This window comes from Eptatretus burgeri, chromosome 12 (assembly GCF_056783735.1).
Source record: "Eptatretus burgeri isolate ZD-2024b chromosome 12, Ebu_testis_v1, whole genome shotgun sequence".
In the NCBI taxonomy this organism is placed as follows: Eukaryota; Metazoa; Chordata; class Myxini; order Myxiniformes; family Myxinidae; genus Eptatretus; species Eptatretus burgeri.
The window spans coordinates 66,624,145-66,642,189 of NC_140972.1; the positions used below are offsets into that span (position 1 = coordinate 66,624,145).

Genomic DNA, 18,045 nt, shown 5'->3' on the forward strand with positions numbered 1-18,045 from the left:
AAAGGTGTGGAGAGATTGGAGAAACGTGAGGGAAAGGTGTGGAGAGATTGGAGAAACGTGAGGGAAAGGTGTGGAGAGAAATAGAGAAACGTGAGGGAAAGGTGCGGAGAGATTGGAGAAACGTGAGGGAAAGGTGTGGAGAGAATGGAGAAACGTGAGGGAAAGGTGTGGAGAGATTGGAGAAACGTGAGGGAAAGGTGTGGAGAGATTGGAGAAACGTGAGGGAAAGGTGTGGAGAGAATGGAGAAACGTGAGGGAAAGGTGTGGAGAGAATGGAGAAATGTGAGGGAAAGGTGTGGAGAGAATGGAGAAACGTGAGGGAAAGGTGCGGAGAGATTGGAGAAACGTGAGGGAAAGGTGTGGAGAGAATGGAGAAACGTGAGGGAAAGGTGTGGAGAGATTGGAGAAACGTGAGGGAAAGGTGTGGAGAGAATGGAGAAACGTGAGGGAAAGGTGTGGAGAGAATGGAGAAACGTGAGGGAAAGGTGTGGAGAGAATGGAGAAACGTGAGGGAAAGGTGTGGAGAGAATGGAGAAACGTGAGGGAAAGGTGTGGAGAGAATGGAGAAATGTGAGGGAAAGGTGTGGAGAGAATGGAGAAACGTGAGGGAAAGGTGTGGAGAGAATGGAGAAACGTGAGGGAAAGGTGTGGAGAGAAATAGAGAAACGTGAGGGAAAGGTGCGGAGAGATTGGAGAAACGTGAGGGAAAGGTGTGGAGAGAATGGAGAAACGTGAGGGAAAGGTGTGGAGAGAATGGAGAAACGTGAGGGAAAGGTGTGGAGAGAATGGAGAAATGTGAGGGAAAGGTGTGGAGAGAATGGAGAAACGTGAGGGAAAGGTGTGGAGAGAATGGAGAAACGTGAGGGAAAGGTGTGGAGAGATTGGAGAAACGTGAGGGAAAGGTGTGGAGAGAATGGAGAAACGTGAGGGAAAGGTGTGGAGAGAATGGAGAAACGTGAGGGAAAGGTGTGGAGAGAATGGAGAAACGTGAGGGAAAGGTGTGGAGAGAATGGAGAAACGTGAGGGAAAGGTGTGGAGAGAATGGAGAAACGTGAGGGAAAGGTGTGGAGAGAATGGAGAAACGTGAGGGAAAGGTGTGGAGAGAATGGAGAAACGTGAGGGAAAGGTGTGGAGAGAATGGAGAAACGTGAGGGAAACAAAGGAACACGTTTGAGGGTGGAGAGTATGAAGTGTTTTTGTGAAGGATGTTTATCTCAACTCGGTGGGCTGGCAGAACAGCCGAGATGGACGAACATTCACCTTGACGCCGTCCAGCCCGAGTTCGAATCCTCATCCAGCTCCAGGTTTACTACCCTCCTGGTGTTTTGCCGGTGGGGTGCTTGATCAATGTGTGTACTTGCCGTCCTTTGGATGGACGTTCCATCTGCCGGCAGTTGGTGGACGTTAACGATCCCACGGTGTTCTTCACAAAGAGGTGAGCTGTCGCGAGAACTCTGAACAAACTACAAATTCCTGTCCTAAGCAGCCACTCCCTCAGGCAATGATGCTACCCCGCCTCCTTGTGCTGCACACGATGGAGAGATAAACTTGGCCAGCAGGATTTTGAGAAAAAATTCATTTTGAAACACTCCAGTCAAACCAGAGCTTTCGAGATAACGAGGCCACACACCAACAACTAAATAGAAATCTATTTATATTAGTGGAGGCCTGTTCTTTCGTAGTGTCGTTTGGAAGACGACGTCACTTTCCAATATTTATCCCAATAAATTCATTCAAGAATTATCATGAAAATAATACGTTAAAGCGTCGAGTAGGGTCCATCCTTATGGAGCTGAAGCCCCCCCCCCCACCTGCTTCTGAGCCCCTCCCCCAGTTGGACGTCCCAAAGTACAAACCACTCTTAGATTTTCCTGTCGCTGTTTCATCCTCTGCGTCCACGTCGCTCAGAATGCCAACTTTGCTTCTCCTGGGAGTGGGGGAAGAGTGGAAGTGTCTGTCTGGCTTCTGCAAGTTTATACTTTAGTTGTGCAATTTTCTCTTTTCATGCAAGGACATGAATCAAAAAAGAATTACATAAAGATAACATGCAGTGACTGTTATTTTTAAAACTCGTATTTTTAAAATTTATTTTTGATACATAGTCGAGGCTCATGGGACCAGGCGTAGTGGCGTGCGCCTGTAATCCGGCTACTTGGAGGCTTGGGTTGGAGGATCGCTTGAGGACGGGTGCTCTGCGCTGGGCCACGCTATGAGAGGGTGTAGGGCAGCCTGGAATCATGGCGAAACCCAATCCTTATCCCTGTGTCGTAAGAGGTGACCAGGGTTGCGTCAGGAAGGGCATCCGGTGTAAAACCTATGCAAAATTAGTATGCGGATCATAAGGGATGATCGGCTGTGGCGACCCCTAATGGGAGCAGCCGAAAGACGAACAACAGTCGAGGCTCATGGGAGCGCGAGTACAGTGAATGGATCAGGACACCTTATACAACACTTTCTTGAGAGAAGGACTTGGGAAGGGTCTTTTAAACTCTTGCTTTGCGTTTCCGAGCACAATTTTTCTAGTTTCCGAGCGAGATAACAATATGGTAGTCCTGACCAGCACAGCCAGTTCCAGGTAAGAACCATTCCACCAGCACATTTCAAATGCAACTTCAAAGAAAAATCACAAGTTTTTGTCACGTGTAATTCTCCAAAGCACGAAAGCAAAATTGTATGACTTTTTTTTGGAATCTGGACACGGCATGAAAATTAAACATTGTAGTTAAAATGAGTTTGTGAACGCACATCAAATCAAAATACTCGATTGGGATCAATCTTGCATGATGTTGCTTGAAAGAATATCCAAGTGCAGAGTGGGTATCTTAAAAAGTACCATTTTCCTTTGCGGATGACATATTTGGATACAAGTCGCTCATGGCTTGTGCAAGCATTCGGTTGCACAGGGCTGCATATGGATTAAGCTGAGCTACCAACCGCCGTGCAAAAGGACTCCCCAATGTAGCGGCCCGACGAAGGTCTTGTAGGGCTCCTCCATCACTTCCGTTGAGCCTATGAATTAGACCTCGCTGAACAAAGGCCTGACAAGCAGCAGGTCCTCGCCCTCGACTCAGTTCGATTGCTTTGTCCAGATCAGCCATTGCCTCTGTCCACACAGCAAAACCAAATCGCAAAAAAAAAAATTACAATTCCATTTATTTACTCCAGTGAAGCAGACAGAGAACGCGAGGCTCATCTTTTTTAAACAAAGTTCACAAAGTGCGACAAAACCTACATCAAGCCAACCATTTTGAATAAAATACATAATCATTTGAATACAGTACTACACAGGACTTGTAAAAGAAAAAGCATCAAAATGGGGCGATTTACAGTGAAGTACACAATTCACGTCAAGTTACCGTGCGAAACGTAATATAATAGCACTTCCAAGTGTTTCACAAACCATATTAAAAACGTCATCGGGCTTCACCTATCTATCTGGTCCTTATTGTAAACTGATGTAACTTATAGAGAACAATGGTCTGCTGAAACAAACAGCTGTAAAGATCACTCCAAACCTCATCTCCATTGACAGGGAGCATCAAATTCATTTTCTCGGAGATGAGATCAAACAAACAGGCAGGAGTCACAATCACGGACCTTCCAGGTGTGCAGTTTCGAATTTGCGAATCCAAACAAGTTCGAAAATAAAATATGTTGATGTCCAAATCCAGATCCTCACTTCAACCCACATGCACTGCACAAAGCAGGATTGCACACGCAGGTGGTCAGAACCAAAAATGACCGCACGATACAGTAAACCCTCAAATATCGCGGGGTTCTACCAATCACGGGGGGGGGGGGGGGGGGGCAACCAATTGAGTTTCGATTTCGTGAGCGTGGTATTTGAGCTGAGATGAGTCGTTGTTTCCGTCTGCGTGTATGATTACCTCTCATTAGCCTTTTCTTATTTCTCACGCCCCCATTAACTGCAATAATCACACAGGCATATGGGAACGAGGCTAAATTTAATGAATAATCATCAAGCAAGAAATGACATATGAGATCCTGTAATGCTAGATGTACAAGACCCAGTAGAGTAGACAGACAACAGTTAATTACACTGCCCAAATATAAACCAATGGACAAAATTAATCACGCCAAAAGGCAGAGAAAGGTTATATGACATTGTGCGAAGACATCGAGTTGTTGGATACGTGGGCAAGATGTGAAAGTGTGGCATCTGTGGTCCCCCATTACCGGATCAATGAATCAACTGTGTGGAAACGAGAGTCAAATATCCGTGCAAGGGTTCCTGCCAGCAAAGTTCAAAGGGTTCATTTGAATCTTGTGAAGGGATGGAAACAGCACTTAATGTTTGGATTGAGGACCAAACGGAAAAATTATGACTTGAGTGGACCAGTGTATGGGTGAACCCATTGTGGATTTACCCGGACTTTTTCACGAGGGATCCGGGGCCGAACACTCCAGTTCAACCATGGCTCGTGGAACGAATCGAGGAGAAGGGATTCATGTTGGAGTAGGTTTTTAACGCCAGAGACGGGATTATTTTGGAAGAGGATGCCATCTCATATCTTCCTGTCCAAGCAGGGAAGATCTTCTCTGGATTAAGATGGCCAAGGATTGTCTTACCCTTCTTCTATGTGGCAATGCAGCAGGCACCTCCATCGTGCTCCTGATGATCCAACAGCCATGGCAAGTTCTACCTCCACATCTTTCTAACCTCCACCCTCCCCCCTAGAGCAGCATCATCATCATCTCTGAGCTAAGTCTTGTGTTTTCTATTTACGGCAGAGTACAGTAATCCTAATCCAGGAGATTGTGGTGAGAATACATAACCCTCACCAATGTTCTTGTTTTAGAACAATTTTAAAAGGTAAACGTCATGTTTTTAAGTTACACTATTTATTGTATCTACATGTTTATTTCAAATGTAATGTGTTTCTTGTATACGCGTCGTAATCAATGGAAACACATAACCAATCATCTGAAGATAGTTTACAAGTACTATTTTGGTTGCAAGGTGGGCGACCAAGACAATAAATGGACACAACACATATGTTGCACTATGTACCTCCAGACTGACAATGGTTTAATGGGAAATTAACGTTGATGCCATTCGCCATCCCAATGGTGTGGCGGGAGCTGAAGATCATCTGAATGAGCGTTAGGCCTAAGTCACATTTGCCACGGCGGCCATGGGGTCTCCAAAATCTATGGCCACTAGCAATTATACGGCGGCCGCAGTATTTCCACGGTCACAGAATGTAGCAGTCACATATGTTTTTATTTTTCGGGTAGCCGCACGGCGTATTTACAAATTGTGGAGACCGAAAACGTGGGGGTGCCATACGGTCTTTGATTTGATGTCGCACGGTGAACTTAGGGCGTTCCTGCGGCGGCCATAGAATTTTCAAGGCAAACGCAAGGTGCCCACAGGGGGGCCCTAAGCCGAACATGCGGCCAGATGGACGGTAACGAATGGGTTATTATTTTTTTTTTAACCAGTTCTTTTGTTTCGGCTTGTCGAATTGCTACGGCGAACGTAGAAATGAAAAAAGTTATAACTCCGCGCTATAATTCCACGGCGACCTTACGACTTGTAAAATATAGCCATACAGCGTCGGGCCACCCTGAGGCCACTTCAGAAACTCTGCAGCCGCCACACGTTTGTCAATTCAGAGGGCGTACGGCCGCCGTATCCTCGCCGTAGAGCAAATGTGACTTAGGCCTTACTTGTGTATGGTTAAAGTGGCTGGTTTCACAAAGAAAAACAAAAACAAGACAACATATCCAGATTGCGAGTGAGCACCAAAACCTGTGCCACATGATGAGGACAATCTTGTACCTGTTCCACCAGTTTCTGCAACTGACATTGAAAGTGATTAAGGTCGTGATGATACTGATGACACTGTAAAGGCAATGAGTGTTGAAGTTGTGGTATTTCTTCACCTAAAAGAAAAATTTGGAGCGATTTTAACTGATGCCAAATTGAAGGCTGGAATATTAATTGGACCACAAATTTGGGATTTATTGTTTCATCCAGTCTTCCAGTCCAAGCTGAACCCACTAGAGAACCCACTACGTGGGAGGCTTTCAAACTGGTCGTCCACAATTTCCTGGGGAACCACAGAGCAGGCCACTTTGCCGAGTTGGTTCATGGTAAAGGCCTTTGAAGAAATGGGTTGCCATACGTCGCTGTAATTGCATTTTCTTCATTCACACTCGGACTTCTTCCCAGCCAACCTTGGTGCTGTGAGCAATGAGCATGGAGAGAGGTTGCACCAAGATATCAGCACAATGGAGACGTGCTATCATGGGTGTTTTAACCCCAATATAATAGGGGACTACTGCTCGTTTCTTCAGAGATAAAGCACTAATAGTCACAAGCGTGAAAGAAAGACAAATGCTTAAAGCATTTTAAAACAGTTAACGTGTACATTTTGGAGTTTATACAATGTGTTTATGTTGTTCAATGTGCTTCAGTTTATGGTTAACAGTTACTATACATTATATGATGCGTTTATATGGTTGCGGTTCTGCAAAACCAGCACTCCTCCAAGGCAATGGTACCCACCATGTAGTGATCCTGAGACAGTTATCTCGTTAGTATTCATTTATTTACCCCTTTCAAAATGTCTAGCGGGTGCATGGGACAAGATGCGTTGCGTAAGGCTTTTTAGTTAGGTCTTCAATCCCCTATTCTTTCATCTCTTTACTTCCTTTTATTTCACATAAAGCACGCATGCACATCAGGCCAGTATCGCTATCTGCGGAGCGTTCATAAGGTACAGCAATCCAGCTCATATGCATAAGCACACCATTTTCCTGTTCAAACGGTGCCATAAACCAACCAACGCCTGACCTCACACCCTCACCATGATCACTACAAATGCCTTCTAAAAATCCCAACAACCTAAGCCCGACCTCTTCATCAAAAATACCACAACCATGACCAACCACTTCAGTCTTCTCACAATCGCTTCAACCACTTCCTTCAACGCCTTCACCACAAATTCCGCAGCGCTTCCTCTCCCTCACAACCACCACTACAAACCGCCCCAACCACCATTAGCTCTCTGGACGCTCACCACAGTCTCTGACAGTGCTAGGAGAACGAAAGACATTGTGAGCTGGGGTGTAACTCGAAGCGCAAACGTGTGTTGGGTTCATTCAATGACGTCCGGGTAGCTTCGGCCTTCCACTAATTAACCAAGCTTGAACAAAGTTCAGTGCACGTTCAGGGCTGGTGAGCGCTCACAAAAACCCTTTGCCAATGTTAATTACGGAGCTGCTTACAAAAACCCTTCACCAATGTTAATTATGGATCTTAGTCGTGTGGCCAGGCTCGGAGGCAACTGAGGCCATTTTCAGCTCAGGAGTCTGGCGGGGTGTGGCTACACTGCGGGGTGACAACTATGTGCCAATGGGGAAGCTCAGAAACATCTACATGCTCTTTGGATCCACCTTTTGCCCCCTCCCTCCCTCCTCCCTACTCCAAGCTCCATAAAAGAGCAAATCAGGATCAATGTCTCTCTTTTGTCCAGCCTCCAAGCCGAATCTCTTCAAAGCCTTTACCGAGCCGAGCACAACCAAGTTGAGGGCAACGCAACCCGAGTGAGATGAGCAGGGCATAGCGAGCAGTTACCGAGACATGCCGGGGTCACTTCCGGGTCATCAGCGCTCGGCTTCAGCTGCGTTCCGCAGCCAATATTCATTACCACTTACAAACTCTCACACACATCCCTATTAAGCTCTCATGCATATTTTCTCATCTGTGCCTCATCCACGAAAACAACATTATCAAATTGCACCTTTCACACCTTCCTCTTGCATCACGCTGCACATTTTTGCACCTCCCACTCACACATTATAAACACCTCCAGTTTTCTTCCCAACTCTCCCTTGCTAAGCCATTGGGTTGTGTTAAGTCTGTCAACCACACCAGGTACAACAAGGTCACCAACACCTCAACTGCTTCTCTTCTTTCTGGGCTAATTGTAGTGTGTGTGCATGTGTTGGCACCTCTAACCTGTGTAACATAAGAAGGACGAGAGGTTTATCGGGTTAACTTTGCACCGTCTCTCTTTTATAAATAACGATCTTTTGCTGCACCCACATATGCTTTGCTTCCCCCTGCTGTACATAATTTTGTGAATAAACTTTTTTTTAATGCACCACATAACTTTCCTCACCTTGCTGTAATAAATTGCTTTGTTTATAAATGATCCCTGCCCGTTTCGTCTTTTCCTTCATTGGTCCAGCATAGTACGCACATTAGCTTATCCGGGAAGTTCTACCCCAACAATCTATTTTATTAGCTGGTGCGTACATGGCAGCTCCACTCGCCTGAAACTGATACGGTAAGTTTAACGCAAGTACGCATCGAAGGCATGCGACCCAAACCGACCGTCCACAGGTAAGGTATCACGCGAAGTCACGTAATCCTGCCCGTATCTGTGCCAATCGGCGTTCATGGTTGCCGAGCAAACAGTCGGTGGGTGGAGTTATCTGTGCCCGGCAGCCTCAGGACCGGTCATGCGAGAGGGACCCGAGCGCTTCCCCTCGTGGCGAGCCTCGTACCCCGAATCCGCAACAATATTGTGCAATGTATTTATATTTTGCAATGTGCTTGATTAAAAAAAATATAAACAATGCCTGAAAAACGTCATTTTTCTGCAACTAAACATTCTGACTTCAGATTTGGAATCAGCATGCTTGAATTGATAAAAGGACACAAACATTTACTTCAATAACAGATGGAAATTTTTTTTGTCATTGGCCAGTGTAATCAATGCATTTTTGAGGATTTTTTGCAGAGTGATGAAAAAGAGTTGTGTGAGGAGGGAGAAGGGGGCGAAGTTGATGGGATAAAGGGGGAGAAGACAATGCCTTAGGTGGAAGGCTTACTCCATATCCACAACGAAGCTGAACTTCTTACCAGTGTTATCACCTTGAAGCCTCAGAGCCTGAGCCCGGTTATTATAAGCCGAAGCTCTGGTTGGGAGCACTCTAATGGCACGTGAAAACAAGGATATGGCCTCTTTAACATTTCCATCCTCAGCATAGGCCACACCATGCCATTCCAAACATTTTGCTTCTTCTACGAGCTTCATATCAAAATCTTGTTCTGTCATCACAGAGCATTGCAAAATCCTGGTCATGGCTGTTCAACAGTAATTTGGCATCACAATTAGCGAGGAAATAACATTTTCAAAAATGGAGAAATACTACAACATTATTGAAGCTTTCAAGTTACATCCGAGTATTGCAAGATGCAACATAAGCAGAAAATAATGATAAAACATCCTCATAAATTCTGTAGAAGCAACCATATCTCACCTTTGTTGGCTCCTGATTGGGTGTGAAACTTGTTTATGTCGAATACTTTTCAGGGTAACGAAAAATTCAAGATTTTTGATTCAAGGAATCAAGATCATTGCCTTTTGCTTTTCCCAATCTTGTTTACACTTAGAGCATGTGATGTGCAACAGAACATGATCTTTCGCATACAAACTAATTTTGCACACATGCAATCACTCTGTCGCTTTCACATTTTGTCCAAGTCTATTACCTTATACAAAGTATTGTCCAGGACTGAAATTAATATTAACTTGTGAAAAATCCACACGATCATTGCATACTTCCCCCTTTTGAGGAGATGGGGTACTGTATGGCAACACCTAATGGAATTCTCTCCGATCTGCCCTACCCATATACGAGATTAAAACTTCAATGATGTAGGACTACATATTTATGTACTGGGTGAATGCACCTGGCCCTGCCCGGGTTCTCTTTGAATGAATTTAATCTTCTATACATATGTCTGACGCGAGCACAGTATCAGTTCCCGATTGGGCCATGGCAGTCATAGGCTAAGGGGGTTGGTGAGGGGGAAACACACCCCCTCCCCCCCCCAGCGGAGGGGCCTTGCCACATAGCCTATAACCTTCCCGGGGCCCATCCCGACATTTTTTGTTTCAGTGGTTAGCTCCTATCTTTCACCTTACAGGAGATTAGCGCGTGAAGACAAACAAACAGACAAACAAAAACTTAAAATCATATGTTAGATATATTGTATATGGCGTTGGCCCCATGTCAATCGGCTGAAGTTGAAAAATTAACGTTACGAAATCAGGTGATGACGTCATAATTCGGAAACCAGAAGTCGGAAGAACAATTATTTTACATCGGGACACTCGCGGGTTCATGTTCTGTCAGCATGTGAAGTCTGGTGAGGATCAGTCCAGTACTTTTCGCGTGCATAGGTCACAGAGAAACACACAGACACACTTTCAACTTTATATACACATATATATATATATATATATATATATATATATATATATATATATATATATATATATATATATATTATATATAGATTAACATTACGAAATCAGGTGATGACGTCATAATTCGGAAACCGGAAGCCGGAAGTACAATTATTTTACATCGGGACACTCGCGGGTTCATGTTCTGTCAGCATGTGAAGTTTGGTGAGGATCAGTCCAGTACTTTTCGCATGCATAGGTCACAGAGAAACACTTTCAACTATATATATACATATATATATATATATATATATATATATATATATATATATATATATATATATATATATATATATATATATATATATATACATACTGTTGCGGATTCGCGCCCACCGGCGTGCTGACGGCCACGTATCTCGAATCGCGGCACGTCGCCCACCGGACGGACAATCCAGTCGTGACCCTCTCGGACTAACGCCGGGAACCAGTCACGGGTGGACCTTTCGGTCTCACCGCGATCGAGCCAATCAGCCCCCGCGTGGGATAGGGTTGCTCGCCAAATTCGACCTACCTAAGTACCCACGCGGAGGGTAGACCGGGCGATCGCACCTCGCCGCAGGTCGACTTCGGACACGGGCCACTTAAGCGACCTGTTCCGTACTATCGGGATAAACGAGCGGTGTTATTCGTCGACCTCGACGGTTCGATTAATTATCGGGCGTATTCAGCCCACTACCAACCCTTTACGTGAAGCAAGATGAGGATTCAATGAAAGAAATGACGAAGCGAAGCGGGAAACAGTTCAACACAAAGCACATTTATTCGCGATGAACGGAAAGCACACATATTCAATTCCACCAAAAGCACATAGAAAAGAAAAACACAATGCAATTTACACAAAAAGCAAATGCGACAATGCAGATCTAATACCGATTACGCGAGCACACGGCAACACTTATACAATTTTACTTCACAGACGGCGCCGACAACACATACCCAAAACCAAGGAAAAGAATACCCTCAAGGATGAGGCGGGCCTGAGGCCGAGACCGGGTCGGGCCTACCCGTCTGGTGATGAGACGCGGAGCGGCGATGGTGCCTCAACTCCGCGGGCCTCGCGGACAGTGTCTGGTAGGGGGTGGGAAAGGGGCCCCCTTGGTCGCACTATCTCAGCGCGGGGGGGGAAACAGGAGGGGGTTGCTGATGCTCGGGGTATAGAGGATTCCTATTCTGCCTCGAGTCCCGCGACGAGCGTCTCCACCTCGGCCAGGTCGGGCTGTCGGCCTCCCTGGGGTGCAGCTCCCTGCACGACGCGAGCACCCCCTCGTCTGCCCTCGCCGCCTCTCCACAGCTCCGTCCCCTCCGCTCCGACTCCAACGCACACGACGACGACCAGCTCCTTTTTGCTCCTTCTTCCCAACTCCACCGCCCGCGAAGTCTTAACTCTCTGTTCCCTTGACTGACGAACGCGGTCGCTTATATAAGCCCCGTGGCTTCGCTCTCTCATCTTTGACCCCCTGCCTTCGACCTTTCACCTCGCTCCCCATTGGCCCGAGAAAAAGTGGGCGTGAATGCTTTTTGATCCATAAATTTGCATATATCGATCGCCCTCCAACGCCCTGGGGGCGGGGCCAAATCGCCCCTCGCTCACCGATTGGACGGAACAAAAGTGGGCGTGTGTCGTTTTTGATCCGTTTTTGAAGTGGAAAATCCGTGGTTTTGTACACGCTGTTCGGCGCGCGCCCTGCACGAGTCCAACACCGGTACCCACAAGCGGCGCAAGAACGGTGGCGATGCGACGGTTGCGAGGTGTGACGTGAAGGTCGTGGCGGTTGTGGTGAAGCGGCGTTGTGGTTGGTGGTTGATGTTGTGGGTGGTGGTAACAATGGCGGTTGGTCCAAAATAAAGATAGTAAAAGAAAAACGGCTATCCTGAAGAGTCGCAGCACGCATGAATAACATTTATTCCCACTAGACAACGGGTTTGGGCCTAACTACACATGTACTTACCGAGATACCTCACCTAAGGGACCTGAATGGTGGTTTGCGAATTTGGTAACCACAACACTACCCCCTCCCCTTTTTACAGACTCGTCCCGAGTCGTCAAATTTTCGTGTGCCATCATGTGTAGTTTTCCCCTAGTACATTTTACCTATGGATCCCTGAGTGCAACATTCATGGTATTCGTGTCCCCAAAATAAATAACCTGAGGGCTGCGTAACTACCTAAACAAACTCACTCACACGGACGACTTAAATAAAATTGCCGGCGCTAAGACAAACATGCCGGGGGCGCACTCATATGTACAGTACATCTTAACCTTAACTTACAAATTTTACACTAAACCATGGCCCAGGATCATTGAACTCTGCAAAAAGAAAGCAGTTAGCAGGGAGCCAGGCTGCTCGCATGCAGTCTCTGGCTCAAAACAATGCAGGTGACAGGGAACGTGGCCGGCTGCTCACACGCAGTCCAAGGCCTTCCCTTTTTGAACCGAACGCAGTGAACCACAACGGTGCATGGGCTGCACAAACGTAGTCTCCGTGCCAGCTCAAGTGGCACACGCAATGAGCACAACGAATGGATGAACACAAACACGGTGCACGGGCCGCCACTGCAGGCCCGTGTTGTAGCTGCCAACAGGGCAGTTCTTGCAGCTTGCAAACTGTTGCCTTGCGGATCCTGGCGCACATGGAAATGAACAGGGGGGGCAAAGCAAAATTGAATGGGGCTGGTGGACAGGGGCGGTGGACAGGGGCTGTGGGCATGGCATGGCAAAGGTAGCAGGCAAACACAGCCCGCCGAAGAAGGCCGTGCAGGCAAACACAGCCGGCAGATGAACTGGCCGGCACAGGCCTTGAAGTACCACAGCTGCAGATGATCCGGCCGGCACAGGCCTTGAAGCAAAACACGGCCAGCCGATGGCACAGGCCTTGCAGCAAAACAACAGCTGCCGATGAAGTTGGCCGGCCTCTGCCTTGAAGCAAAACACGGCCAGCCGATGAAATTGGCCAGCCTTTGCCATTCAGTGGAGGTTGGTGGAGGGAGTGCGGTGGTGCTGGCCACTTGGAAGGCGGGCTCGGACCTACCTACCTGTCTCCCTCCAAACCTATCACCTTTGCCTGTCACTGTACATACCCACTCCCTTAATTTGTCAAACCCCAATTTAGCCCCAACTTATTTTTTTGTTGTTTTTATTTTTACTTCCCCACTATAAATCGTCCCCTAACCCCCTTTATCGTCCTTGTTCGGCTAACCTATCCTGTCACCTAGCCTACTCCCAACCCCTACGTTCCCTTCCCGGAGGGGAACAAGGGAGAGCTAGCGTCCTGTGCCGAGGCCCAATTAAAGCCTCAGGATGGCCTCCCCAGAGTTCGGCGATCTTAACCAAAGTGGAAACAGCGGCCCACAACGAGAGCAAGGGGATGGATGGTGCGGAGGGGTACACTTCCTAATCTATCCTAACCATTTAACTGTTAAACTACCCCGGGGCTTTCAACAAGCGCCTCTCGCTTAAACTGTTGGTTCTATAAACCCAGATTCCCGTCGCCTGTGTTGGTGTCCTCACAATTTCGGACCTCGCCCCCCAATTTTCTCTCCGTGCCCTCACACGGTCTCCTGGCTGGGACACGTGGCTCCCTTTGGCAGGCACGACCCTCTGCCGAATCTCCCGCTATGGCACCCCCGGGCACTACACTGCCTCCGAGCCTACCAGCTCCCTAACACCGGGGAGTGCCCCCCGTGGCACCTCCCCTGAAACGCACACGTGGCAGGCTGGCTTCCCAGGCCCCTTTCCGAGGGTCACCCTTGCCCACAACACTGCCCACGCGGCTCATAGCGCCCCGGGCCCCCGCACCAAGCAGGCGCACCCGTGCCCACTACGCTATCCCGGCCCCCCATGGGCCCTTGGCCTACCACGGCCGACTAGCCTGGTGCCCGGGGTACCCACTCAACGATACTCACCTTTCGCAGCCACGCTCCCAAGCCCGTCAACAGGGCTCCTGCACCCCTCCAAATGGGTCTCGAGCCTACTTTCCCACCAACAGCAAAACGACCTCCATATTTCAATTTGACTAACCCAGCTAACTCACTCTACACTGACCCCGGGGTCCCTTGGGGGGGAGTCACTCCTCCCCCCAATCACTCATCGCACCATGCATTCCCCATTCACTCCACACACACAGACCCGCTGGCCTCACTCACTCGCCAAGTACTCACCTCACAACTCACAACTCTTCAACACACACACCGCTGAACTCTGTCATCCTCCTAACTACCTCCCCTAACTAACTCGTGCTCCCACGTCGTCCCTTAAACTAGTAGCACGTTCCTTTTAACCTACGTCGCTAAGCTACGTCCCCACTACACATCCAAAGTCTGTCACTGTCTCCAAATAATCAAAAAAAAAAACATTTTATTTCCCAACCTAAATCTGGCTACAATCCCTCGAACTAATCCATTCCACGGGCCCCATGAGGACTTACCCCTGCCCCATGGAGCCGGTCTAACTAAGCTAACCCTTCCCCCTAACTCGTTTTCATCCTGTGCCCAGGTAAGGGGGTCTTCCACCCCTTGCCCAGGAATCCTGTGCACCCGAAAGTGAGGCTTGTTTTTTTTTTTTTTTTTCATGCGCAGCACCTGCGAGGCAACTCGCGCACTTCACACCTGCAACTGCCCGTGACGTCATGCAGCTGCACGTGTTCCTCGTCCCTCCTTGGACGGCACCATCCGGCAGAGATACCCCTCCTGCCGGATTCCAACCCCACGTGCAGCCATGACGTCACCGTGCGCATAAAAAAAAACAAGCCCCACGTCTCGAGGGGTTCCCCACGCGAACACATGTGCTTTGCCCGTTGGAGCTTAACACACACGATCGCGTGGAGAACCCGTCCGGTCCAAATCCATTATCCTGCCTAAACTTTGTCCGTCCGCGGGATCGGCAAATTCACCGCGTGCGTTTCCGGACCGGGACTTCACTCTCGCAAGCGAGCACGTGGCGGTCTCGTGCGTTGCACAGCACGAACCGCGTGCTCACTGCTGGGCGAACCCGGCACGGTCCCCGAAACGACCACAGCCGCTACTCGGCTTTCGTTTCTCCCATGTCGCCGTCTCCGTCTCCATTCAACCCACGCACACCTGCGTGTTACGACGCTCACACTCCATTCCATCACATTCACACCGGGAGACGCGGCTGCGTGCTCCCGCATGCCAACCGACATCTCCCTCACATACCGCTCTCTCACACACACGGTCTCCCTTGCACACAGCGACCTTGCACACGGCCGTTCACTCACGCATGCGGGGGCACTCACCCGCGGTGCCTCATCCACACACCGTTCCCCACTCATACACGCGGGGGAACTCAACCGCGGTGCCTCATCCACACTGGCCGTTTCACTCACACACGCGGGGGCACTCACCCGCGGTGCCTCACTCACACATCGTGCCTCACTCACACACGCGAGGGCACTCAACCGCTGTGCCTCATCCACACACCGTGCCTCACTCATAGTGGCCGTTTCATCCACACACACGGCCTCACTCACACACGGTGCCTCACCCACACACGGCGTGCTGGGAAGCACGTACTCCGGCACCATCGCCACCACACCACTCACACACGGGGTCGCTTCCACACACGGGGACGCACTCACACCTTGCACCACACACACAGGGACAACCACACTGGGGATTCGTGTCCCCACAAGGGTCTCCGGGGCATCTATACCCCCCAAGCTCTCCGTGCACCCGTCCACAGCACCCGTCCCCTCAACCTCGCAAAGCACGACCGAACTCACCTGGTCGTGACTCGCCTCAAGGGGGCAGACTCCCTCCCCTCGTTCCTGGAGGAGGCCATCTAGGTGCTCGCACTGGGTCTCCACACGCTCCGCGAGCTCAACCCCATTGTCCTCCACTACCTGTGTGTGTGCGTCACTTACCCCGTCTTCATCGTGTTGTCTCTCCTCTATTTTTTCTATCTCCCGTGTCTCTATACATTTATAAGTGTCTGTTGTCGTCACCTCGTGTCTCGTCTCACACGTTTTGGTCTCCCCATTTAATTTTTCCCTCCTGGTCACCGTCGATTCCTCTGTCACGACCATCGCCCAACACGCCCCCTGAATTATTTTTTCACCCGCCTCCACCACGGGCCTGTCAGCCGTTGCACCCCCTTCCAGCTCGTTTGCTCCCACACGTGGAGTCGCCATTCCTATCTCCCTGGTCACGGCCTTCATGCCCGCCTGCAGGCATCGGCCCATGTTCTGCGTCTCACCCCGCAGTTTTTTCGTTTCTTCCTTCATTTGCTGTGTACTCGCATCGATCTTTTCGTTCATGCTTTTTATTTCGTTTTTCATATCCGCATTCATCTTTTGTGCATTCGCATCCATCTTCGCTGTCATTTCCGCATTCATTTTTGCCAGCATGGTGATTAGCTGGGCCATGTCGGGTACGCTTGGGTGAGCCGTTTCGGCAGGGGTTGGGGAAGGGTTTTGGTGGAGATGGGGAGGGGAGGTGTCATACACCGCGGCCGCTGCCGCACCCATTTCGGGCTCTGGGTTCAGTTGGAGGAGTTCATGTTCCTGCACGGGCATTCCATCCTGGGCCATGGACTCTACATTACTACACATATACATTTCTAATACCCCCGGCTCCCGCTCGCCTTGAGACGCCATCTTGCTTCTCTTAAAGGGTTAATTTCGCTCGCTCGTAATATGGAGGGAATCGGGGGTCGCTTCTCTCACCCCTGGACCGATTCCCGTGAATTTAGCCGGAGACAGGAGAGCCCGTTTTCCTGTTCTCCGATAGCAGTGAAGCGAGGAGGGCGATGAATTTGTATCGCACGACCTGACACCAGTGTTGCGGATTCGCGCCCGCCGGCGTGCTGACGGCCACGTATCTCGAATCGCGGCACGTCGCCCATCGGACGGACAATCCAGTCGTGACCCTCTCAGACTAACGCCGGGAACCAGTCACGGGTGGACCTTTCGGTCTCACCGCGATCGAGCCAATCAGCCCCCGCGTGGGATAGGGTTGCTCGCCAAATTCGACCTACCTAAGTACCCACGCGGAGGGTAGACCGGGCGATCGCACCTCGCCGCAGGTCGACTTCGGACACGGGCCACTTAAGCGACCCGTTCCGTACTATCGGGATAACCGAGCGGTGTTATTCGTCGACCTCGACGGTTCGATTAATTATCGGGCGTATTCAGCCCACTACCAACCCTTTACGTGAAGCAAGATGAGGATTCAATGAAAGAAATGACGAAGCGAAGCGGGAAACAGTTCAACACAAAGCACATTTATTCGCGATGAACGGAAAGCACACATATTCAATTCCACCAAAAGCACATAGAAAAGAAAAACACAATGCAATTTACACAAAAAGCAAATGCGACAATGCAGATCTAATACCGATTACGCGAGCACACGGCAACACTTATACAATTTTACTTCACAGACGGCGCCGACAACACATACCCAAAACCAAGGAAAAGAATACCCTCAAGGATGAGGCGGGCCTGAGGCCGAGACCGGGTCGGGCCTACCCGTCTGGTGATGAGACGCGGAGCGGCGATGGTGCCTCAACTCCGCGGGCCTCGCGGACAGTGTCTGGTAGGGGGTGGGAAAGGGGCCCCCTTGGTCGCACTATCTCAGCGCGGGGGGAAACAGGAGGGGGTTGCTGATGCTCGGGGTATAGAGGATTCCTATTCTGCCTCGAGTCCCGTGACAAGCGTCTCCACCTCGGCCAGGTCGCGCTGTCGGCCTCCCTGGGGTGCAGCTCCCTGCACGACGCGAGCACCCCCTCGTCTGC

The 18,045-nt window shown here is 49.4% G+C and overlaps 1 protein-coding gene across 1 annotated transcript in view; it reads right to left on the bottom strand.

The window, feature by feature from the left end:
- Window positions 1–2,626: 2,626 nt before the first annotated feature.
- The window catches only part of LOC147015811 (uncharacterized), a 120,228-nt gene continuing 104,809 nt past the window's right edge, over window positions 2,627–18,045 (bottom strand). Inside the window, exons 14-15 of the mRNA XM_085849122.1 lie at window positions 8,900–9,127; window positions 2,627–3,103 (exon numbers count right to left, since the gene is read on the bottom strand). Of these exons, the coding sequence (XP_085705248.1) occupies window positions 2,823–3,103; window positions 8,900–9,127 (509 nt within the window). The 3' untranslated portion in view covers window positions 2,627–2,822. The remainder of the gene's footprint in view (window positions 3,104–8,899; window positions 9,128–18,045) is intronic.